We start from the raw sequence: 26,171 nt of genomic DNA, 5'->3' as shown, positions 1-26,171 counted from the left end.
ACGGCGAGTGGAGTTTAGACCAAAAAGCTCTATTTTTGTCTCATCAAACCACATGACCTTCTCCCAGTCCTCCTCTGGATCATCCAGATAGTCATTGGCAAACTTCAGATGGGCCTGGACATACACAGGCTTGAGCAGGGGGACCTTGCGTGCGCTGCAGGATTTTAATCCAAGACGGCGTAGTGATTTACTAATGGTTTTCTTTGAGACTGTGGTCCCAGCTCTCTTCAGGTCATTGACCAGGTCCTGCCGTGTAGTTCTGGGCTGATCCCTCACCTTCCTCATGATCATTGATGCCCCACGAGGTGAGATCTTGCATGGAGCCCCAGACCGAGGGTGATTGACCGCCATCTTGAACTTCTTTCATTTTCTAATAATTGCGCCAACAGTTGTTGCCTTCTCACCAAGCTGCTTGCCTATTGTCCTGTAGCCCATCCCAGCCTTGTGCAGGTCTACAATTGTATCCCTGATGTCCTTACACAGCTCTCTGGTCTTGGCCATTGTGGAGAGGTTGGAGTCTGTTTGATTGAGTGTGTGGACAGGTGTCTTTTATACAGGTAACGAGTTCAAACAGGTGCAGTTAATACAGGTAATGAGGGGAGAAAAGGAGGGCTTCAAAAAAGAAAATCTAACAGGTCTGTGAGAGCCGGAATTCTAACTGGTTGGTAGGTGATCAAATACTTATTTCATGCAATAAAATGCAAATTAATTACTTAAAAATCACACAATGTGATTTTCTGGATTTTTGTACAGGCAACAGTCTGAAAAGACTTTAAATGGACCGTCTGACATTGTGCTCCTTTTAACGTGATTCGTTGGATTAAACAGGAAATACATTTAAAGCAAAATTCAAACATTTAAAGAGATGCATCTTTCTTGCCTCACAGCAGGCTTTTTGTACAATAAATATCACAACTGAGTAAAACAGTAGGCCTATTTTCAGTAGGCAATGTTTTAGCAATGGTCATGATTCACCCAATGATTTTCTTTGTGATTTATGGCAGCAGAAGTTAGTTGTAATGGTTGTAAGATGTTTCTAAGGTAGTTTTGTCCCTGTGCATTGTATTGTCTCTTTTACTGCCTGGTATTTGAGAAGCCTGGAGTTGTTCCTCTGAAACCGAACTGGCATATGGGCTAGCTAAATACAGACCAACACCTGTTGCTCAATGTACAAAAAGGCAAGGGGGCAAGATCAAATTGTGTTAACTGATTAAAATGGCAATTGCATTATCCAGTTTAGGAGGCTTTAATGTGAAATAAAGTACCAAACGAATAAATGTCCTCTTTTTTGTGGAGTTTCATCCTGAGATGAAGATGGATTAGATGCATCTTAATTGTTGGATGCCTTCCAAGAGACAACATCTTTCTGCCGTGTCTGTGGATGTTTAGACTACAAATGGAGGGATAATTCGTTGGCGTCAATAGCACTTGTCTCCTGGGGGACTTTGAGTCAGGGTTTGCTTAATGCAGAGGGATGGCCAAGTCCTGCGCTTCTTGCCGTCAGACCGTCTTGACAGCCTTACAGTGGAGAGATCATTTTGAATTGCGATACAATAGCTCTTCAGAGACTGGAAGATGTCGGTGGCAGAGGGAAAGGCACGAAGTTCGATAGAGAAGTCAAAAAAGTGGAATCTATGGAAGCTGTTTCCTCACGTTTTTCTCATACTTTCACTCGTCGGATATGCAGCCTTGGGAGCGGTGCTATTCTGGTACATAGAGGGAGGGCGTGTGTACAACACAGAAGGGGAATATCGTGAGTTTTTGGGTGAACTGGTGCGCACAATTCAGAATTATCCAGGTAAGGTAAAATACCAGAAAGCTCGATCTATGTTGATAACACCAGTATACATTTTGTTTTTGTAGTACGCGTGAGTTGTAAAGTCTTTATAGATGGGGTGAAAATGTGGTGTAAATTTGTTTTTTAAGTGTAGGCTACTTTTATTCAAGTAAGAGCATTTTACTTGCAGTTAATTCGTCCAGCAATTCTACTCAAGAACAAGATTTGGTAAAAGAACTAGAGAAAGAAATCAACAGGGGGTTCAAGTCCATATGGCTTCAACGTCCAGAGCGATGGACATATGATGCGTCCTTGTTCTTCTGCTGTACTGTATTCACAACGGTGGGTAAGTAATCTAATGCACAAACACAAATTACATTTCAAAAGACATGCAAAACAAACAAAAAATATTCCCAATTAAGACAACACTTTAGGCCTATACTCCAATACTGGTGTGCAGGTGTAGGATTTGAATTTGCTACTGCAGGAAAATAATCCTGCAGCAATAGGAAATGTGGATTATTATGTGGATAATTATAATTAATGAACGTTTTTGTAGGGGTTGATTAATTTTTCAAATTGGGAAATCAAGTATAACATTTGAAAGTACAAATTACAAACTTCAGAAGCCTTTTTAAAGCAACATTTTAAAGAGTCCTGCATTGCAGCAGTTGCAACCCGTCTATAATTTTTTTGTGCGCCTGTTTTGCAAGTTATTCTTTCATTATTTCGTGTCACATATCAGTTTGCAAACAATGTAAAAAAAAAAATCTAAAACATTGAGTTAAAAACTATAAAAACAGGCCTCCCGGGTGGCGCAGTGGTCTAGGGCACTGCATCGCATCGCAGCGCTAGCTGCGCCACCAGAGACTCTGGGTCCACGCCCAGGCTCTGTCGCAGCCGGCCGTGACCGGGAGGTCCGTGGGGCGACGCACAATTGGCCTAGCGTCGTCCGGGTTAGGGAGGGTTTGTAGGGATATCCTTGTCTCATCGCGCACCAGCGACTCCTGTGGCGGGCCGGGCGCAGTGCGCGCTAACCAAGGGGGCCAGGTGCACGGTGTTTCCTCCACACATTGGTGCAGCTGGCTTCCGGGTTGGAGGGGCGCTGTGTTAAGAAGCAGTGTGGCTTGGTTGGGTTGGTTGGGTTGTGTTTCGGAGGACGCATGGCTTTCGACCTTCGTCTCTCGTACGGGAGTTGTAGCGATGAGACAAGGTAGTAATTACTAGCAATTGGATACCACGAAAATTGGGGAGAAAAGGGGGTTAAAAAAAAACAGTCTCTTTCTTGAGTAAGGCACCTCCAAAATGGAGGTGTATCAGCCTAGCTCAGTGCTTTCTGTGGTAGAGGGGCAGCCAGCAAAAATACATAGCGTAGGCATTGGTAATCTTCTCTAGATGCGCTGTGATTGGCTAAGTGGAGAGACTACATCACCGACGAATCTACAGAGAGAGCTAGGCATTTCATGCCCCCTTGGGTGCTGCCATAGATTTACATTAGAAGTGCCCGTCCAAGAAGAGTCAAAGTAATTGGACTCAGATAAAATTACGTCAAATAACTTTATATCTACAGTAGTTTTAACTGGAAGGATCATGTTAACATCATACTTTCACAATCGTAGCTAGCAAGCTTGACAAGGACTCATCATCATGAATTATGTTGACAATCTACTGGTAAATCTTTTTCCATCCTTGTCATATGAAGAGAAATTACATACTGAACAAAAATATAAACGCAACATGCAACAATTTCAAAGATTTTACTGAGTTACAGTTCATATAAGGAAATAAGTCAATTGAAATACATTCAATAGGCCCTAATCTAGGATTTCACATGACAGGAATACAGATATGCATCTGTTGGTCACAGATACCTTAAATAAAGGTAGGGGCGTGGATCAGAAAACCAGTCAGTATCTGGTGTGACCACCATTTGCCTCATGCAGCGTGACACATATTCTTTGCATATAGTTAGTTGATCAGGCTGTTGATTGTGGACTGTGGAATGTTGCACCACTCCTCTTCAATGGCAGTGTGAAGTTGCTGGATATTGTCGGGAACTGGAACACACTGTTGTACACGCTGATCCAGAGCATCCCAAACATGCTCAATGGGTGACATGTCTGGTGAGTATGCAGGCCATGGAAGAACTTGGATATTTTCAGCTTCCAGGAATTGTGTACAGATCCTTGTGACATGGGGCCATGCATTATCATGCTGAAACAATGGGCCTCAGTATTACAATTGCCATAGATCAAATACATTTGTGTTTGTTGTCTATAGCTTATGCCTGCCCATACCATAACCCCACCACCACCATGGGGCACTCTATTCACAACATTGACATCAGCAAACCGCTCGCGAGCACAGATACACGTACGTGGTCTGCGGTCGTGAGGCCGGTTGGATGTACTGCCAAATTTTTTAAAACAGCTCTGATGGACATTCCTGCAGTCAGCATGCCAATTGCACACTCCCTCAAAACTTTAGACATCTTCGGCATTGTGTTGTCTGACAAAACTCCACATTTTAGAATGGCCTTTTATTTTCCCCAGCACAAGGCGCACCTGTATAATGATCATGCTGTTTAATCAGCTTCTTGATATGTCACACTTGTCAAGTGGATGGATTATCTTGGCAAAGGAGAAATGCTCACTAACAGGGATGTAAACAAATTGGTGCACAAAATCTGAGAGAAATAAGCTTTTTGTGCGTATGGAACATTTCTGGGATCTTTTATTTTGGATCTTTTATTTCAGCTCATGAAACATAGGACCAACACTTTAACATTATGCGTTCATATTTTTCAGTGTTCAGTGTAGATAAAACGTATCAGTGTTCATCGGCCATTGGAGATAAACATTACACAAGTTGGAAAACACAAATTCATCAATGAGGGGTTTGGAAGGAATCAATAGCTAACTGCAAGCATCACAAAGCAATCACTATGTTGCTTCCCCTGCCTGCTATTCAATGGTGAGGGTGTGTGGGCTAAGTATGGCTTTAAGGATTTAAAACATATCTCTGAAAGGGTCTCTTTTCCAAGCTTAAAAGGATCAACATTCACATGCAACACCATGGGCCAGAAAAGATTGAATACATTGGCCATGCTGTCAATCCAGCATGACTTCTGCTGCATTCAAAACAACTGGAAACTCGGAACTGGGAAATCTCAGAATTCAGTGCATTCAAGACAACTGGGAACTCTGAAAAAAACAAGCTTGGACTGGAAAAATGTGTTTTGAACGGTCATCCAACTCAGAATTTCAAGTCAGAACTCGGGCCTCTTTCTAGAGCGCTGACCTGAAGATCACTGACATCATGATTCGACCTTGTTTACTTTTGAGTTCCCAGTTGTCTTGAAAGCACCATAAATCCAGAGAATGCCAGACTGAGATGACAAAGTTTGCCCACAAGACGGACCGCAGCACCACGTTCAAGTGAGCACAGCACAACAACGCTGAGTCCAAAATTATGCCTTGTATACTGCGCCATAAATTGTGGGTTTAACTTCTTATGGGCAGGTGGGGCGGTAGCGTCCGGCCAACATCCTGTGAAATTGCAGAGCGAGAAATTCAAAAATACCAAATTCAAATATTTAGCATTCTTGAAAATATATGTGTTATAAAGCTTAACTTCTTGTTAATCCAGCCGCTGTGTCAGATTTCAAAAAGGCTTTACGGCGAAAGCAAACCATGCGGTCATCTGAGGACAGCGCCCCGCATACAAACACATGAAAATCATATTTCAACCAGGCAGGTTCGCCACAAACGTCAGAACTAGCGATATAATTAATGCCTTACCTTTGAAGATCTTCTTCTGTTGGCACTCCAAAATGTCCCAGAAACATCACAAATGGTCCTTTTGTTCAATAATGTCCTTCTTTATGTCCCAAAAATGTCAATTTATTTGGCGCGTTTGATTCAGAAATACACCGGTTTCAACTCGCCCAACATGCCTACAAAGTATCTAATAAATGACCTGGAAACTTGGTCCAAACATTTCAAACAACGTTCCTAATCCAACCTCAGGTACCCTAAAACGTAAATAATTGCTAAAATTTAAGACGGAATAAACTTTTTCCAATACCAGATAAAAACAACGTGAAGCGCGCTCCAGTTCACGTGCATCTAAACAGTAAAGTCCACCTGGAGTGACACTTACAATGAATAGCACTACTTCTTAATTTCTCAAAAGAAAAACATCAAACAATTTCTAAAGACTGTTGACATCTAGTGGAAGCCATAGGAACTGCAACCAAGTTCCTAATAATAAGGGTATCCCATAGAAAACAAATGGAAAATCCTATGACCTCAAAAAGAAAATTCCCTGGATGTTTGTCCTAGAGGTTTCGCCTGCCATATCAGTTCTGTTATACTCACATACATTATTTTAACAGTTTTAGAAACTTTAGAGTGTTTTCAATCCAAATCTACAAATTATATGCATATCCTAGCTTCTGGGCCTGAGTAACAGGCAGTTTACTTTGGGCACGCTTTTCATCCGGACGTGAAAATACTGCCCCCTACCCAAGAGAGGTTAGCCATCCGTCTGGAGAGCTCCTGGGCGTGCAGGCTTGATTTTTTTCAACGTTACAACCAAATACTTTAGTCTTCATAAAATAATTACCTCATTAAATAAATCAGGGATCAATCGGATAAGGTAGGCTACTGTTATTTAGATCTATCTCAGTATCTTATTCATAATTTTAGGCAATCTTGGAATGATTTAATTGTTTTGTATACTGTGTGTATTATAATTAGCTCATGGGTTTTTCTTCACGAGGAGGGGATCCTATATAATATTGTTCGGTCTGTAACCATGTTTGCCAGTGACAGTCTCTTCCCATTCAAAAAAAAAAAATGTAAACAAAAGGTTCAGCACCGATCTAATGGACCGATCTAATTCCAGTTGATATTGCGAAGGTTGTTCTGTTTGCGCAATGCGCTGTCTGTGTGGCGGTATATTGTCTATACAAGTGTATTGTATTTTCCTTACTTTTCAGACTACAAAGGGCAAATAAAATAAAATAATGGCTTTGCTGGCATGCATGTAAAAAAAACTTGGTTGAGTTTGTCCCACCAAGATTAATATATTATGCTAAAATATTCATATTTCAGGGGAGATCTATGCGCAGCAATTTATTTGTCAATTAGACTATTCTTAGAATATGTTTAACATTGTCGCAATTACATGGCTACTTTTTAATAAAGGGGAATCCCAGCGTTCCAACGGTGCAGATGTATTTATGCTGTACAGTGCCGGTGGAAAGGCAGTAACGAAATTAATGCTTAGTTAGTTATAGTTAACTAGCGAGAACTGCTACAAGTTATGTTTTGAATTGTTGATCTAGTTAGTATGTCTGTAAATACTGTGGCAGATGGCAGGGAGAGGTGAGGGAAGTGGTTATTGAGGGGAGATATCTTGCTGGCTCCACCCCCGACCCTTATACGCACATTTCTTATAGAGGGTATCAGTCTTGCATCAAATAGTGAATTCCACTGTATGCAGAATGTTGCATGCATGTCTGCACAGTGTTATATTTTCACAGTTCACTGTCAGTAAATATCGTACAGTATATATTGGACTACAAGAGAGTTGCAAGCCTGCAAAGGTAGAGTTATTTAAAGCTTTGAATGGGTCGATTGAGTTCTGGAGGTGTGTGGTTACACCAATTGTGCAGGGTTGGTGTGGCCTGTGGTGGTGGGGCTCAATGTGATATCTTTTCATGGGGCCCAAAATCCCTGGCGGCGCCTTTGCTCTCTCTCCTCGGGCAATGGCTCACTCGCACTGGCATTTTGCACTGGCACACACTCAACACCACAGACATGCACTGAAGGGTCATTCCGATAATGGCTGATATATACTTTTTTAATGGATTGATCATATTTAAAAGTGTGCTTTAATGAATTACATTACCAACAATTATGAAACTCCTTCCCAGGACTTTTTCATGACCTTGCAAACCCTCACTTGACAACTTGGAACAGCGCATCATGCCATACAGGCTGGCACATTTTCAATCTGCGCAATCTCAAACAGCCTACTGTCACTCAAAGATTGACAGCCTCTAAGCAACAATGGCTTTCCTGTAAAAATACATTTGCGTGCTTGAAAGACACATACATGGATTTCGAACACCATATATGATGTATTGGTACAACATCAATGTAAATCTTTTAAAAAGATTAACCTTAAAACAAATAGGACTATCTCTCATCTATTTGGGCACTGAGATTTCCACCACATTGGCTCATGTTGTTTGCCTGAGGCTTGATGTACTTTGGTCTCAGGTGTGCTGTGCTCCCTGAGTGAATTGATGCTACCAGGCTGTAGAAAATTCTGGACCTGCTCCCCATCCATCAGCAGTCAACCATGAATCAACATGTTTGGCCAACAGGGATTGAAGCTGTGATATTTTGGTGATTTGTCTCTCTGTAATTCCTACCATAGCCAACTTGACTTCTACATTAGCCTTCTGATACATAGTTTGTCATTACATGGAAATACAGTATAAGAAATGTTACACCTTTGTGCACGTTAGATCATTTCATGGACAAAGTTATCAGTATTATTTATAGGGCGACCGATTTGTAAACATTTTCCAAAAAGTCTGGACTGTAATATCAATTTATATTCATCCAACCTATATCCCTTTTTCAAATGAATTGTTAAAAAAATGGTTGACATTGACTTGTATCTAGCACATACATAGACATTACCACATTCTACATTAAACAAATGTGGTTTCCTGACCCCCTCCCTAACAATTATTTCCCAGAGGAAACAAACATTTCTATTGGGTTTAGCAGGGCCGGCCACAGGGATAAGCGATATAAACGGTCGGTTTTTGGGGGGGAACAGTCAGGGTCTCAACTTACTGTTGAGAGTTAGAATAGTAGAATACACACGGTGCAAGGTCGACATGTGTTTGTGCATCGGCAGTTTTTCGCTAAAAGTCACTAAATTAGCCATGTCAGCTAACAATTTTTAGATTGGTAAATTAGTCTAGCTAGCTATCAAATCTTGTAGTAATCATCGGCGAATACCGACCGGGCATGCAGGGCACGTGCCCAGGAGCCCTGATCTCCAAATGGCTCCTATTGATTTTGTTAGTCAAATAATTGAACTGTCAATGACAGATGTGGTCATAGACGACACGACAACTACTACTATATTGAGGGAGTGTGAGGACAATGTAGTGTTTGTCCAGTATTTAAAGTTATAAGATAAGACATTGGTTAGCCTTTTCTTTCAGCTCCCTTTTAGTGGAGAACATAGATCATTGACTTGGCTTCACCACCAGTGTTGACTTCACTCAAAATCCATTATAAGCTACAGCATAAGTGCCTAGATGTGATTGTTAATGTGCCATCCCATCAACTGCAGATTTGACATTTTAATCATTTAGCAGACACACTTATCCAGAGCGACTTACAGAAGCAATTAGGGTTAAGTGCCTTGCTCAAGGGCACCGACAGATTTTTCACCTAGTCGACTTTGAGATTCGAACTAGCAACCTTTCGGTTAGAGGACCAACGCTCTTAACCGATAGACTACCTGCTGATGAATAATATGTCAATCTTGTTTAGCATTGTTCTGAATCTGGCAACTTTTAGTGTATACTGTACAGTTGGCAGGCAATAAACCATTCAACAGGATGATTGTCTAATGAGCCATTAATGCATTAGGAAGTCTGTTAACATTAATACATTAGGAAGTCTGTTAAGGTCTGATATATGATAGTTATTGTGGTCCATGGCTATTGTGGCTAATAGCTTGGTTGGCAAACAGGGAGTCCATAAATTACTGAAAGAGAAAGATGCATTTCCCATCACCAAATGAGATTAGTGGACCTAAGACATACTTATTTCCACTTCATTGACAAGTCTTGTTTGCTAGGTTTTAGTCTCCAAGATCACCACAATATAGAGTTGAAGTCGGAAGTTTACATACACTTAGGTTGGAGTCATTAAAACTTGTTTGTCAACCACTCCACAAATGTCTTGTTAACAAACTATAGTTTTGGCAAGTCGGTTAGGACATCTACTTTGTGCATGACACAAGTAATTTTTCCAACAATTGTTTACAGACAGATTATTTCACTGTATCACAATTCCAGTTGGTCAGAATTTTACATACACTAAGTTTACTGTGCCTTTAAACAGCTTGGAAAATTCCAGAAAATGATGTCTTGGCTTTAGAAGCTTCTGATTGACTCAAATGATGTCAATTAGCCTATCGGAGGTGTACCTGTGGATGTATTTCAAGGCCTACCTTCAAACTCAGTGCCTCTTTGCTTGACATCATGGGGGAAAATTTGTAAAATCAGCCAAGACCTCCACAAGTCTGGTTCATTCTTGGAAGCAATTTCCAAAGGCCTGAAGGTACCACGTTCATCTGTACAAACAATAGTACGCAAGTATAAACACCATGGGACCACGCAGCCATCATATCGCTTAGGAAGGAGACGTGTTCTGTCTCCTAGAGATGATGCGAAAAGTGCAAATCAATCCCAGAACAACAGCAAAGGACCTTGTGAAGATGCTGGAGGAAAGAGTTACAAAAGTATCTCTATCCACAGTAAAACTAGTCTTATGTTGACATAACCTGAAAGGCCGCTCAGCAAGGAAGAAGCCACTGCTCCAAAACCGCCATAAAAAAAGCGAGACTACAATTTGCAACTGCACATGAGGACAAAGATTGTAATTTTTGGAGAAATGTCCTCTGGTCTGATGAAACAAAAATAGAACTGTTTGGCCATAATGACCATTGTTATGTTTGGAGGAAAAAGGGGGAGGCTTGCAAGCCAAAGAACACCATCCCAACCGTGAAGCATGTGGTGGCAGCATCATGTTGTGGGGGTGCTTTGCTGGAGGAGGGACTGGTGCACTTCACAACATAGATGGCATCATGAGGAAGAGAAATATGTGGATATATTGAAGCAACATCTCAAGACATCAGTCAGGAAGTTAAAGCTTGGTCACAAATGGGTCTTCCAAATGGACAATGACCCCAAGCATACTTCCAAAGTTATGGCAAAATGGCTTAAGGACAACAAATTCAAGGTATTGGAGTGGCCATCACAAAGCCCTGACCTCAATCCTATAGAAAATGTGTGTGCAGAACTGAAAAAGCGTGTGAGAGCAAGGAGGCCTACATACCTGACTCAGTTACACCAGCTCTGTCAGGAGGAATGGGCCAAAATTCACCCAAATTATTGTGGGAAGCTTGTGGAAGGCTACCCGAAATGTTTGACTTAAGTTAAACAATTTAAAGGCAATGCTACCAAATACTATTTGAGTGTATGTACACTTCTGAGCCACTGGGAATGTGATGAAAGAAAGAAATGCTGAAAGAAATCATTCTCTCTACTAATATTCTGACATTTCACATTCTGAAAATAAAGTGGTGATCCTAACTGACCTAAAACAGGGAATTGTTACTAGGATTAAATGTCAAGAATTTTGAAAAACTGAGTTTAAATGTATTTGGCTAAGGTGTATGTAAACTTCCGACTTCAATTGTATCCTCATGTCGCTACTAAAAAGCCACAATGGATCCCATCTCAACTATTTCCCCTCTTTATCCCGTAGTAGTCAAAATTGTAAATTATTGAGCTTGTATGAGATTGTTATTGTGCACGTGTCGTTGAGGCAATGATGAGTGTCTATAGTGAGAGATTTCACTGTTATTAAGTTAGTGCTACATCATATCACCATCATCTCCAGGGACACTCAAGTGAGAAAAAATGCATGGTAATCCATGCATGCCTTCCATTCTATGCTATGGGAGTAATGCTAACAAGCATCACCCCCCTCAGCGACAGCACATATCTTTTAGTAAGTCAGAGATACATTTTCTTATCTCTCATAAAAGTCAGCCAACAGCTGCTTTTGAATAGTACTTTTAAAAGGGGCAAACTGCGATTGCTACATCAAATGTTTACTTTTAAATTAATAGAATATATGAACGGAGTTCACAGGATGACAGACTGGAAAAAATATCAGTTGGATATCAAAGCAAGCATTTTATCATGTATGAACTATCTTCCTTGATGTTCAATCATGACTCTCAATACACAATCTGGAGTGAATCTGACATATGGTTCATGAGGAGAAGATGATTGCAGATAATTTTGAGCATTAGCATTACATATGCAAAGAATGAGTTAATAGTTTCCTTGTGTTTTGAGATATCAATTCCAAATTCCATGATAGCGATGACACGTTGTAAATTGACAGGCCACTGTGGAGTGGATTTACAGTAGCTTAAAATGACATGTAAAATTTGATTTTGGATTTATCAATTACTCAGCCATCTTTTGACCAATCCCTTAGCTTTTCTTAAACTAAGTTAAAGCTGCAATATGACCAAATTCACATAGAAATCTATGTTCTAGATCTGCCATTCTCATTGAACTCAAGTCTAAGAAGCGGTAGATCTGTTCTATGTGCACTATTTCTATGCTTCCCATTCTTAAGTTGTGTTTTTGCGTCTTTCACATTTGTTTCATATAGCTGAACATACAATATGTTTTGTTATGGAAAATATATTTCACAGCAGTTTAGATCGTACAATGATTCTCTACACAATATTTGCTTGTTTTATCACAAACTGAAATTAGGCAAACAATTACAATTTTAGCATCCAGAAAATAGAGGAACAATTTCTGCATAGTGCATCTTTAAGATATGTACCACGGGCCTAGATTCCACATTTGGTGTCATTTGGCCCTATGGCTCATGAGAAGCATATTTTAGCACTGGTATAGTGTGGCCGTCTTTGAATGCATCAACGTTATTTTCTCCATCTCTTTAGGGACCATTGTGATGAGCCCAAAGACAACATTTGTAGTGAATCTGACTTTTAGTACTTGATGTTTTATGATTATTTTAAGCATTAGCATTACATAGTCAAAGAAGTGAATTGTTAATAGTTTCCTTATTTTTTAAGATATCAGTGCAAAAACATGGTTCATTATGGTAATTATTTGATGACCCTAAAAGGTTTCAAGTTGATAGGCCATTGTGAAGTGGATTTACAAAGGATTTAAATGGACATGAAACATCTGATTTCCTGATCTACCAATAACTCAGCCATTTCTTAACTAATCCCTTTGCTTTCCTTGAACTATGTTAAGAGATGTGTCAAATGGGGCGTCCAATATGATGATTTAAGTGAGACTGCTCATAACGGCGGTGCCATCGGGGCCATTCTTTTTGAACGAGTTACTGAGGGCCTCTAGTTTCTGTGTGCCAAATTAGAAAAAAGATACTAATCTATGCTTGAGTTATTTGACCATGTCAAGGGGAAAAAAACATCTAAGAATAACGATAGGCTGTGAACCCCTAATAAATGCCTATTGAGCTTACTTCAACTGTCGTACCCCCTCAGAACCAAAAATATAAGCTTGTATTATTACATTTCTTGTAAGTAATGTAATTGTAAACAAACACCGTATAGCCTCAAAGCATGGTTAAAACTATATTTGTATATCATGGATGGCCAGTCATCGCTTCCATAGATATGTCTGTGAATTTGAGAGTGGTTACATTTCTCCAGCCTTATCCCTCAGCTTTTTATCAGAACATTGGCGGGGTTTCCACTTTGTTATTGCTGGACTGCAGATTCCCCCATTTAACCACTAATAGTAATTTTTCAGCATAATGTTACACTGACTGTGATTGAAACTGAATAATAAGGCTATGATAGCAATAGCTGCGCAATGAGCATAGTTATCTGTCCCTGAATGCCCCGAGAGAAGAATCAGCAAAGGCAGCTTTTAGATATGACCAACAGATGGCAGCAATACAGTGGCTTGCGAAAGTATTCACCCCCTTGGCATTTTTCCTATTTTGTTGCCTTACAACCTGGAATTAAAATGGATTTTTGCAGGGAGTGTATCATTTGATTTACACAACATGCCTACCACTTTGAAGATGCAAAATATTATTTTTGTGAAACAAACAAGAAATAAGACACAAAAAAAAGAACTTGAGCGTGCATAACTATTCACCAACCCCCCCCCCCCCCCCACCTCCCAAAGTCAATACTTTGTAGAGTCACCTTTTGCAGCAATTACAGCTGCAAGTCTCTTGGGGGATGTCTCTACAAGCTTGGCACATCTAGCTACTGGGATTTTTGCCCATTCTTCAAGGAAAAACAGCTCCAGCTCCTTCAAGTTGGATGGCTTCCGCTGGTGTACAGCAATCTTTAAGTCATACCACAGATTCTCAATTGGATTGAGGTCTGGGCTTTGACCAGGCCATTCCAAGACATTTAAATGTTTCCCCTTCAACCACTCGAGTGTTGCTTTAGCAATATGCTTAGGGTCATTGTCCTGCTGGAAGGTGAACCTCCATCCCAGTCTCAAATCTCTGGAAGACTGAAACAGGCTTCCCTCAAGAATTTCCCTGTATTTAGCGCCATCCACCATTCCTTCAATTCTGACCAGTTTCCCAATCCCTGCCGATGAAAAACATCCCCACAGCATGATGCTGCCACCACCGTGCTTCACTGTAGGGATGGTATTCTTGGGGTGATGAGAGGTGTTGAGTTTGCACCAGACATAGGGTTTTCCATGATGGCCAAAAAGCTCAATTTTAGTCTCATCTGACCAGAGTACCTTCTTCCATATGTTTGGGGAGTCTCCGACATGCCTTTTGGCGAATACCAAACATGTTTGCTTATATTTTTCTGGCCACTCTTCCGTAAAGCCTAGCTCTGTGCAGTGTACTGCTTAATTAAAGTGGTCCTATGGCTACGTACTCCAATCTCCGCTGTGGAGTTTTGCAGCTCCTTCAGGGTTATCTTTGGTCACTTTGTTGCCTCTCTGATTAATGCCCTAGTTGCCTGGTCCGTGAGTTTTGGTGGGCGGCCCTCTCTTGGCAGGTTTGTTGTGTTGCCATATTCTTTCCATTTTTAATAATGTATTTAATGGTGCTCTGTGGGATGTTCAAAGTTTCTGATATTTTTTTATAAGCCAACCATGATCTGTACTTCTCCACAACTTTTTCGCTGACCTGTTTGGAGAGCTCCTTGGTCTACGTAGTGTCGCTTGCTTGGTGGTGCCCCTTGCTTAGTGGTGTTGCAGACTCTGGGGCCTTTCAGAACAAGTGTATATATACTGAGATCATGTGACAGATCATGTGACACTTAGATTGCACACAGGTGGACTTTATTTAACTAGTTATGTGACTTCTGAAGGTAATTGGTTGCACCAGATCTTATTTAGCGGCATCATAGCAAAAGGGGTGAATACATACGCACCACTTTTAAGTTTTAAAAAATTTAATTAAATTTAAACAAGTAATTTTTTTCGATTCACCACCAATTTGACCTAATTTGTGTATGTCCATTACATGAAATCCAAATAAAAATCCATTTAAATTACAGGTTGTAATGCAACAAAATAGGAAAAACGTCAATACTTTTGCAAGGCACTGTAGATCCAAAACCATCTTTTAAAAAATGTATTATTTCAACTTTCTATACGTCTTTGTTGTATGTTGGTAGTGGACATATCATTTTTACAATATCATTTGTCACAAAATATTATATTTGGATATGAGGGGGAAATAATGAATACCTTGCTGCTTTTCTTGTCTCAGGTTATGGAGATATCTATCCGGTGACCCTGAATGGTAAGGTGGTCTGTATCCTGTATGCCATGGTGGGTATCCCCCTCATGCTCCTGGTCATCACAGATGTGGGAGACCTCATGGCCGTGCTCCTGTCCAGGGCCTACATCCACCTGCACAATCTCTTCTGCAGGTTGCGTCAATATGGCCACTGGTTCCCCTCCCATCACACAGAGAAGCCAGGGGACGGGGGCCAGGGGGGCCTCCAGGACGGAACCTACACATTCAGCCACAAGGTGGTGGTCCGGGAGCCCATCAACATCCGACAGGTCCTTCACAGCCAGCAGTCTGTGAAGCGCAAGCCCAACCAGTTGCTGAACAACACAAAGATCTTTGACTGCATCATTGCACGAGAGAACTTCAACAGGCAGAGCCCACTGGTGCGGAGCCTTTCTTGCCATGAGCTGGACAGCATGCTTCCCTTGCCCGAGGACTTTGCCATCTGGGACTTCACAGGCATCGGGGAGAGTATGGACAAGCTAAACGTCCCGCTGCTCCTCATCCTGGTGGTGGTGTTTGCCTACATCCTGTTTGGAGGCCTCATCCTGCCCCTGTGGGAGACAGAGTTCAACACCTTTGACGCCTACTACTTTTGCTTCATCACCCTCACCACCATCGGCTTCGGTGACATCGTGCCCAACCACCCCAAGTACTTCATGCTCACCTTCGTCTTCATCATCACAGGCATGGCCATCATGTCCATGGCCTTCAAGCTGGGCCAGTCACGCATCGTCAGCTGTTACCGCCAGTGCATGCGCTGTATCAGCGGGGGGAAGGTGGAGAGGTATGACAATTTGGGAAGCGACTGAATTGAAGAAGAGTTTTGGCCACCATCGGGCAGCTCAAGAGTTCTAGGGTTATAAGGCCCTGCACTGTGGGTCCAAAAAGCACTAAGAGTGGAGTTGAAGTTCTGTATGGCTGACTTGGGAACAGTGTCTAGCTCAGGGCGATGCAAAGATAACCCTTGAGTTGACCCCTCATCATTAGCATGAGCAAATGAAAATGTGCATGTAGCCAATGCTTAAAGACATTCTCCAGTGATTTAAAAAAAATCCTGTTAAAGTGATATCCCAAGTATAAATACAGTAAAGTACACACACTCAACGGTAAAACCAAAACGTTTTGAGAAAAATAGTGTTTTTTAGACACAATTACAAACTTCAAGGAATAGGGCATTCAAGGAGTTGGTCTGATGGGAAGTTGTGATGTCATCACCCTCCCTCCTTGCCTGAGGAACAATAGAGGAACATTAGAGAACAAAAGTGGAAAGGCTCACCCTCCTGTGATATGTCATGACTCACCATGACCACCTATTGAGATGTTCCTTTTGTTAAGTAAATCAGGTATTAGATTAGGTTAAAACTAGACTGGAGTGCCACTTTAAGCAAAATTGTGTGATGTTATCTGTGCGAGATTCATCTTACATGTCTGTTGCCTGAATAAACACTGGGTGTACAAAAACATTAGGAACACCTTGCTAATATTGAGTTGCACCCACTTTTGCCCTCAAAACAGCCTCAATTCGTCGGGGCATGGACTCTACAAGTGTCACGTTCGTTAGAATGAATATCGGACCAAGGCGCAGCGTATGTTGAGTTCCACATATTTTAATGAAAGTGAAACTAAGCAACGACAAAAACAAATAAACAATAAACTAACCGTGACTACAGATATGCTATGTGCACTAACTCAAAACACATACATTCAAACAATATCCCATGACCCACAGGTGGAAAAATGCAACTTAAGTATGATCCCCAATTAGAGACAATGATTACCAGCTGCTTCTACTTGGGAATCATACACAAACCCCAACATAGAAAATTAAACCTAGAACCGTACATAGAAATAATAAACTAGACTAAAACTCCTAGTCACGCCCTGACCTACTCTACCATAGAAAATACAGGCTTTCTATGGTCAGGACGTGACAACAAGGTGTCAAAATCATTCCACAGGGACGCTGGCCCATGTTGACTCCAGTGCTTCCCACAGTAGTGTCAAGTTGGCTGGATGTCCTGTGGGTGGTGGACCATTCTTGATACACACGGGAAACTGTTGAGTGTAAAAAACCCAGCAGGGTTGCAGTTCTTGACACACTCAAACCGGCGTGCCTGGCACCTACTACCACTTAAATATTTTGTCTTGCCCATTCACCGTCTGAATGTCACACAGACACAATCCATGTCTCAATTGTCTCTAGGCTTAAAAATTCATATTTAACCTGCTCCCCTTCATCTACACTGATTAAAGGGGATTTAACCGGTGACGTCAATAAGGGATCATAGCTTTCACCTGGGACAACGATGAGAGAGCCTATAGGGATGAGGTCAGAGACAACAACCTCTCCCTCAACGTGAGCAAGACAAAGGAGATGATCGTGGACTACAGGAAAAGGAGGGCCAAACATGCCCCCATTCACATCAACGAGGCTGTAGTGGAGCGGGTCGAGAGTTTCAAGTTCCTTGGTGTCCACATCATCAACAAACTATCATGGTCCAAACACACCAAGAAAGTCGTGAAGTAGGCACGACAACGTCTTTTCCCCCTCATGAGACTGAAAAGATTTGGCATGGGTCCCCAGATCCACAAAAAGTTATACAGCTGCACCATTGAGAGCATCCTGACTGGTTGCGTCACCGCCTGGTATGGCAACTGCTCGGCATCTAACCGTTAGGCGCTACAGAGTGTAGTGTGTACGGCCCAGTACATCACTGGGGCCAAGCTTCCTGCCATCCAGGACCTATATACTAAGCGGTGTCAGGGGAAGGACCAAGAATTGTCAAAGACTCCAGTCACCCAAGTCATAGACTGTTCTCTCTGCTACCGCACGGCAAGCAGTACCGGAGCACCAAGTCTAGGTCCAAAAGGCTCCTTAACAGCTTCTACCCCCAAGCAATAAGACTGCTGAACAGTTAATCAAATGGCCACCCGGACTATTTGCATTGACCCCCCCCCCCCACTTTGTTTTTACACTGCTGCTACTCGCTGTTTATTTTCTATGCATAGTCACTTTACCCCTACCTACATGTACAAATTACCTTGACTAACCTGTACCCCAGCACATTGACTTGGTACCGGTACACAGCCTTGTTATTGTTATTTTGTTTTACTTTTTATTTTTACTTTAGTTTATTTGGTAAATATTTTCTTAACTCTTGCTTGAACTGCGTTGTTGGTTAAGGGCTTGTAAGTAAGCATGTCACAGTAAGGTCTACACCTGTTGTATTCAGCATATGTGACAGATACAATTTGATTTGATTGAACTGGTCTGTTTATTTCATGGAAAGAGCAGGTGTTCTGAATGTTTGTACACTCAATGCAGTGGTGATTTTAGCATGTAAATCTTTTTGGGGCAAACTCAACCAACTTTTGTAGATGCATGCCAGCAAAGCCACTCACATGTTATTATTTTATTAGGCCTATGTGGTCTGAAAAGGAAGGAAAATACAATAACTGTCACGATCATCGGAAGAACATTCGGACCAAGGCGCAGCATGATATGGGTTCCAAATCTTTTATTTTGTGAAACGCACAAAAACAATAACGAATAAACGAAACGTTCTGGAGTGCTCACAGGCAACAACACAAAAACAAGATCCCACAAAACACAGTGGGGAAATGGCTGCCTAAATATGATCCCCAATCAGAGACAACGATAAACAGCTGCCTCTGATTGGGAACCATACCAGGCCAACATAGAAATAGACAACCTAGATAGGAACAACCCCCTAGTCACACCCCGACCTAACCAAAGTAGAAAAAAGGCTCTCTATGGTCAGGGCGTGACAATAACGAGGATACACTTTTACAGAAAATATGTAATACATAATACATTATATAGTATCCTCTCCTCGTGAAGAAAAGCACGAGCTAATTATAATACACAAAGTAAGAAAAACAATGAAATCATTCCAACATTGCCAAAAAATGATGAATGACACTATGGAGCGAATGGAATGGCATCAAACACATGGGAAACATGTGTTTGATGTATTTGATACCACTCCAACTATTCCATTCTGCCATTACCACGAGCCCGTCCTCCCCAATTAAGGTGCCACCAACCTCCTGTGATGTGTATATTTATCCAAAGAGTTACTTATATTATCAATGGTATGCATGTTGTCTTCAGTTCAACCTGTTGTTCCACTACTCTATCTTTGATTTAGGATAGGGACATCCCAGATTTGACTGAAGCTGCAATGACTTGCTTTGGTGAGTCTTTGTTGAAGTTGTGAAATAAGTGCACAATAAAGCGTGCACCTGCATTTCTCAGTGCCTTCTCTATAGGGACTAATGTGGTAGCAGTTTATATATAAAAAAAATATATGGTCATTGTATTTACCTTGTATTTATTATCAATGCATTTTTTCTGGTATTTACTTAATTTAACACAATTAGGCTAGTAACTATAGTACCTGGTACCAAATGGTTATTATTGTGTAATTATCATTTATCATGTATAAATTCTTGGTAATGTAAAATTAAGTATTACTGTCACACCCTGGCCTCTGTTATATTGATTTTCTTTATTAGTTTAGTTAGGTCAGGGTGTGACATGGGATGTTTGTGTGTTTTGTCTAGTTTAGGGTGTGTGTATTGTTTAGGGGGTTGTGTATAGTGTATGGGGTTGTGTTCAGTAGAGAGGTTTAGGAAAGTCTATGGTTGCCTGGTTTGGTTCTCAATCAGAGACAGCTGTTTATTGTTGTCTCTGATTGGGAGCCATATTTAAGGCAGCCATAGGCTTTTAGGTGATTGTGGGTAATTGTCTATGTTCTATGTGTGCACTTAGTTCGTTTTAGCTTCACTTTTGTTCGTTTAATAAGTGTTTGTTTTTTCTTCATTAAAAGATGTCTTTTTTCCACGCTGCGCCTTGGTCCACTCATTCGTCTCATAACGATCGTGACAATTACCAATCCCAAAAATTGAACTTGCCTTCTGTGTTCATTGAGCTAGTATTTGACTGTGTGCATTGTATGTGCCAGTAACTATTAACATGTATACGGTAGTTTACTTAAATTGTTTGTTTAAAATTGTAATGGAGAAGAGATGACATATTCTCTGAAATATGTTATCTTAATCACCCTGCATGTATAAGCTCATGCTGTCTCCAGCCAACTGTATATCCTGCTTTCACACCACCATTAAAACACGTTCAACTCAATGTGTGGTGTCCACATTTTTCATGAAGGAAACAACATGAGACATCGTGACACATCAAAACTTGTTTAAATCAGACTCAAACAGCAAATTCCAAACAGCAAAATATATGCTTATATCCTTTTATTATGGCAGCAAATTCTCAGAGAGCAGAGAGAAAAAAGAAAGGTTGAGAGTGAAGTCTGAGCTCAACCTGAAGAACAATGTTGTAAAGTGGGGGTTGTTGTCAATGGCCAATCAGAGGAGACCACAACCAACATACTGTACCGGCATCTCATAAAACCCCAGTAGCAACAACATGGGCCTACTACATTTCAGGAAAGCAACTGTGTTATTTCAGACAGAAGCAATTTCCCCTTAGTGTATCTTGAGGTAACCCATAGAACAAAATATTTGATCTACTCCCACAGCAGCAACATACTAATAAATCACAAAAAATGGAAAAAATGCACTCAATGTAAGAAAAGTTATTGATAAACTTGTCAGCTATCCAACCGGAGGGGCAAGAGGCTATGGTTACTCAATTAGCTGAAGATCTCATACAGTAGGTCAAGGAGGTGAATAGGCTACAATGGGTAAAACATCATGGGTTGCAGAAAGAGTGAAGGTCATTTTTTTCCATCTTTATAATATGAGCCTTCTTGGTCAACATCCTTTAGATGTGGATTAAATGATCTGTAAACTGGTGGGTGACATGATAGTTTGAATATGTCAATATAGTTCAGATTTGTTTCAGTTTAACTGGATGAAGGTCGTGGATAAATCCGGGGCCAATAAAAAGCAATGCGATCCCACTTAGAGTCACGTGAAGTCTAGACAGATAACAGCTACTTCATCTTTATGTCTCCACAGAATTGGCGATGCACAGATACTGCAGGTGGTTCCCTGTTCATGGCAACACATAGGCTTACTAAGTGTCAGTTTCGCATTCTCATGATGCAAGAGACGTCATATAACACAAGATGGTGCCATTGCCACCCTTTACTGAATGAAGTATGCATAATGTCGAGTCATTTTCAAAATAGACAAGACTATCGTTTTTTTTTTTACAAAGCCACGGGAAGTGGTGTTGAAGCAACCCCTGATATATCGAAATTAAAACATATGTATTAAAACATTAAAACTTTATTTCTTCACAAAATTATTGAACTAGGCCTGCCTAGTGGTTAGAGGGTTGGGCCAGTAACCGAAAGGTTGCCGGATCGAATCCCTGAGCTGACAAGGTAAAAATCTGTCGTTCTGCCCCTGTGCAAGGCAGTTAACCTGCTGTTCCCCGGGCGCTGAAGACATGGATGTCAATTATGTCAGCCCCCCGGAACTCTGATTCAGAGGGGTTGGGTTAAATGCAGAGACACATTTCAGTTGAATACATTAAGTTGGACAACTGACTAGGTATCCCCCCTTCCCTATTACTCCTGTATGAGTGGATCAAATTAAATGTTTTTTTGACAGTTGACAAAAGTTCCAGTAGTTTTACCTCACACCCACAGGAACTATATTGTTGCGCGGTGCGAAACGGTGGAACCCAAGAGCAGACGCAGAAGAGGAACCCGGGACGAATGAACCAAAACGTGTATTGTACATGAGAAATATGGAGTGCAGATCCGGGGTAGTTCAGATGAGATGCAGGAAAAGCAGAAGTGTAGAGTGAGGTTGGAGTTGGCTGAGTTGAACAGGGGAAACAGGTCCTGAGGGGAATCCAAGGCAGTGGTGGTGAGTGATATCCAGGGCAAGTTGGTTGGGTGGTGAGATGTGGAACAAGAGACGTAACTGCAAGAGAGGACAAAACAGTGTGAGGCAAGGAAACAAGCACAGCAGAGCAACTGGATCTTAAGAAGTGACAAAAGGCTAGGATAATGACTGCCTGAGCAGAGATTACAATCTGGCAGAGTGGAAGTGGCAGGAATGAGTATCTGTAGAGATCTTGATTTATGGGACGAGTTGCAGCTGGTAGGGATCTACTCTTTCCAGCACACCTGTCTCCAACCACACAATCACAACAAGAGGGAGAGGGAGAGAGCGAGTTCAGGGGGAGAACTGCAGGGCAAGAGGACACCGGATGACCAGCAGAGGGCGTAGCATGAGCAGATGTGACAATCGGTCATGTACGGGAAATTACAAAGGAGCATGTGTGTTCATGCTCCAGCTTTTGGTTCACAGCCCTATGTGAAATCTCTTTTAAATGACTTCCACAAGCATAAGCACACACATACATACACCTACTGTACACCTTGTGATAGGCTGTTGCCTATGTATGATTATGAATAAACTGGAGTGTAGCCTTCTTATTAGGATACCTGATTAGATTTTTTTTTAAATGCTGAATTGTCAGTCTATACAGATAAACTGTAGTTGGATAAAAAAATATATTGATGACCATCAGAAGTGGAAAAAAAAGAATACACTACATGGCCAAAGGTTTGTGGACACCTGCTTATGGAACATCTCATTCCAAAATCATGGGCATTAATATGGAGTTGGTTCCCCCTCTGTTTATATAGCAGCCTCCACTCTTCTGGGAAGGCTTTCCACTAGATGTCGGAACATTGCTACAGGGACTTGCTTCCATTCAGGCACAAGAGCATTAGTGAGGTTGAGCACTCTGTTGGGCGATTCAGCCTGGCGTTCCAATTAATTCCAAAGGTGTTAGATGGGGTTGAGGTCAGGGCACTGTGCAGGTCAGTCAAGTTCTTCCACACCGATCTTGACAAACCATTTCTGTATTAATCTCACTTTGTGCACGGTGGCATAGTCATGCTGAAACAGGAAAGGGCCTTTCCCAAACTGTTGCTACAAAGTTGGAAACATAGAATCGTCTAGTATGCTGTAGCGTTAAGATTTCCCTTCACTGGAACTAAGGGGCCTAGAAAAACAGCTCCAGAAAATTATTTGTCCTCCATCAAACTTTACAGATGGCACAATGCATTCGGGAAGGTAGCCTTCTCCTGGCATCCACCAAACCAAGATTAGTCAGAATGACAGATGGTGAAACGTGAATCACCACTCCAGAGAACGCGTTTCCACTGCTCCAGAGTCCAATGGCGGTGAGCTTTACACCACTCCAGCCGACGCTTGGCATTGCACATGGTGATCCTAAGCTTGTGTGCGGCTACACGGCCATGAAAACATCCCAAACATCCTAGAGGGCCACCATTGTTCCTGTTCCCAAGAAAGCTAAGGTAACTGAGCTAAACGACTACCGCCCCGTAGCACTCCCGTCATCATGAAGTGCTTTGAGAGACTAGTCAAGGACCATATCACCTCCACCCTACCTGACACCCTAGACCCCCTCCAATTTGCTTACCGACCCAATAGGTCCACAGACGACGCAATCGCAACCACACTGCACACTGCCCTAACCCATCTGGACAAGAGGAATACCTATGTGAGAATGCTCTTCATCGACTACAGCTCAGCATTTAACACCATAGTACCCTCCAAACTCGTCATCAAGCTCGAGACCCTGGGTCTCGACCCCGCCCTGTGCAAATGGGTCCTGGACTTCCTGACGGGCCGCCCCCAGGTGGTGAGGGTAGGTAACAACATCTCCACCCCGCTGATCCTCAACACTGGGGCCCCACAAGGGTGCGTTCTGAGCCCTCTCCTGTACTCCCTGTTCACCCACGACTGTGTGGCCATGCACGCCTCCAACTCAATCATCAAGTTTGCGGACGACACTACAGTGGTAGGCTTGATTACCAACAACGACGAGACGGCCTACAGGGAGGAGGTGAGGGCCCTCGGAGTGTGGTGTCAGGAAAATAACCTCACACTCAACATCAACAAAACAAAGGAGATGATTGTGGACTTCAGGAAACAGCAGAGGGAGCACCCCCCCTATCCACATCGACGGGACAGTAGTGGAGAAGGTGGAAAGTTTTAAGTTCATCGGTGTACACATCACGGACAAACTGAATTGGTCCACCCACACAGACAGCGTTGTGAAGAAGGCGCAGCAGCGCCTCTTCAACCTCAGGAGGCTGAAGAAATTCGGCTTGTCACCAAAAGCACTCACAAACTTCTACAGATGCACAATCGAGAGCATCCTGTCGGGCTGTATCACCGCCTTGTACGGCAACTGCTCCGCCCACAACCGTAAGGCTCTCCAGAGGGTAGTGAGGTCTGCACAACGCATCACCGGGGACAAACTACCTGCCCTCCAGGACACCTACACCACCCGATGTCACAGGAAGGCCATAAAGATCATCAAGGACAACAACCACCCGAGCCACTGCCTGTTCACCCCGCTATCATCCAGAAGGCGAGGTCAGTACAGGTGCATCAAAGCAGGGACCGAGAGACTGAAAAACAGCTTCCAAGGCCATCAGACTGTTAAACAGCCACCACTAACATTTAGTGGCCGCTGCCAACATACTGACTCAACTCCAGCCACTTTAATAATGGGAATTGATGGAAATTATGTAAAAATGTATCACTAGCCACTTTAAACAATGCCACTTAATATAATGTTTACATACCCTACATTACTCATCTCATATGTATATGTATATACTGTACTGTATATCATCCACTGCATCTTGCCATTTTTATGTAATACATGTATCACTAGCCACTTTAAACTATGCCACTTTATGTTTACATACCCTACATTACTCATCTCATATGTATAGACTGTACACTATACCATCTACTGCATCTTGCCTATGCCGTTCTGTACCATCACTCATTCATATATCTTTATGTACATATTCTTTATCCCTTTACACTTGTGTGTATAAGGTAGTAGTTGTGGAATTGTTAGGTTAGATTACTTGTTGGTTATTATTGCATTGTCGGAACTAGAAGCACAAGCATTTCGCTACACTCGCATTAACATCTGCTAACCATGTGTATGTGACAAATAAAATTTGATTTGATTTGATTTGACGGTGCCACGTTGAAAGTCACTGAACTCTTCATTCTACTGTCAATGTTTGTCTATGGAGATTGCATGGTTGCACATCTGTCAGCAAAGGGTGTGGCTGAAATAGCCAAATGCACTTATTTTAAGGGGATGTCCACATACTTTTGACCATGTAGTGTAACTTTATGTAACGTGGCATTGTGTTGATTTCATATCATGAACATAATCAAAACACAGACTTTCACTATTTCGACTTAGTCTTCAACGTAACCTGAAACAGCGAGAATCTGTCAAGGCTTACGTAGAATTATGTGATTACGAGCAGCAGTAGTTCCTGGATTTGGGTTTTCATCATTGATTATTTGGACGAATCAGGATTGGGAGAAGGCAGTGCTAAACGGTTTTCACTGTATTCCACAGCCACAATGTCAAAATTGGCCATATCGTAAAAATTCATGAAAACAAAATGTCCTTTTTAGCCATGATAAACACGGATGACATTAGCGGAACGGCTCCCTCCTGCCCTCGCCTTTCGTTAATAACAGAACAGGGGCAAAGGACACTTTATCGGTGTGTACTAGCTATAGCTAGCTACCGTTGTCGCCCCCCCCCCCCCCCCCCCCTCCCCCTCTTCTGCCTGTGAGGTTAATCAACGTATGGCATCCAACGTTATGTTGCATTCCTGCCATCTACTGTACTGGAGCGCCCCTGCCTATGTACTGGAGTA

At 41.9% G+C, this 26,171-nt stretch overlaps 1 protein-coding gene across 1 annotated transcript; it reads left to right on the top strand.

The window, feature by feature from the left end:
- The first annotated feature begins 1,502 nt into the window (after positions 1–1,502).
- LOC129851432 (potassium channel subfamily K member 18-like) lies at positions 1,503–20,565 on the top strand. Its single transcript, XM_055917956.1, has 3 exons — positions 1,503–1,798; positions 1,968–2,123; positions 15,388–20,565. The coding sequence occupies exons 1-3, from the start codon at positions 1,576–1,578 to the stop codon at positions 16,224–16,226; spliced, it is 1,218 nt and encodes a 405-aa protein (XP_055773931.1). The 5' UTR covers positions 1,503–1,575; the 3' UTR covers positions 16,227–20,565.
- The last annotated feature ends 5,606 nt before the right edge of the window (positions 20,566–26,171 follow it).

Source organism: Salvelinus fontinalis, chromosome 1 (genome assembly GCF_029448725.1).
Source record: "Salvelinus fontinalis isolate EN_2023a chromosome 1, ASM2944872v1, whole genome shotgun sequence".
NCBI lineage: Eukaryota > Metazoa > Chordata > Actinopteri > Salmoniformes > Salmonidae > Salvelinus > Salvelinus fontinalis.
The sequence above is the reverse complement of the archived record's forward strand: the minus strand, read 5'-3'. Positions and strand labels throughout refer to the sequence as shown.

Excerpts from the sequence above, each read along its gene's own strand:
- LOC129851432 (XM_055917956.1), top strand. The coding sequence starts at position 1,576 with ATGTCGGTGGCAGAGGGAAAGGCACGAAGTTCGATAGAGAAGTCAAAA. Across the intron at positions 1,799-1,967 it reads CACAATTCAGAATTATCCAG|TTAATTCGTCCAGCAATTCT; the intron begins GTAAGGTAAAAT and ends TTTTACTTGCAG. Across the intron at positions 2,124-15,387 it reads TACTGTATTCACAACGGTGG|GTTATGGAGATATCTATCCG; the intron begins GTAAGTAATCTA and ends TTCTTGTCTCAG.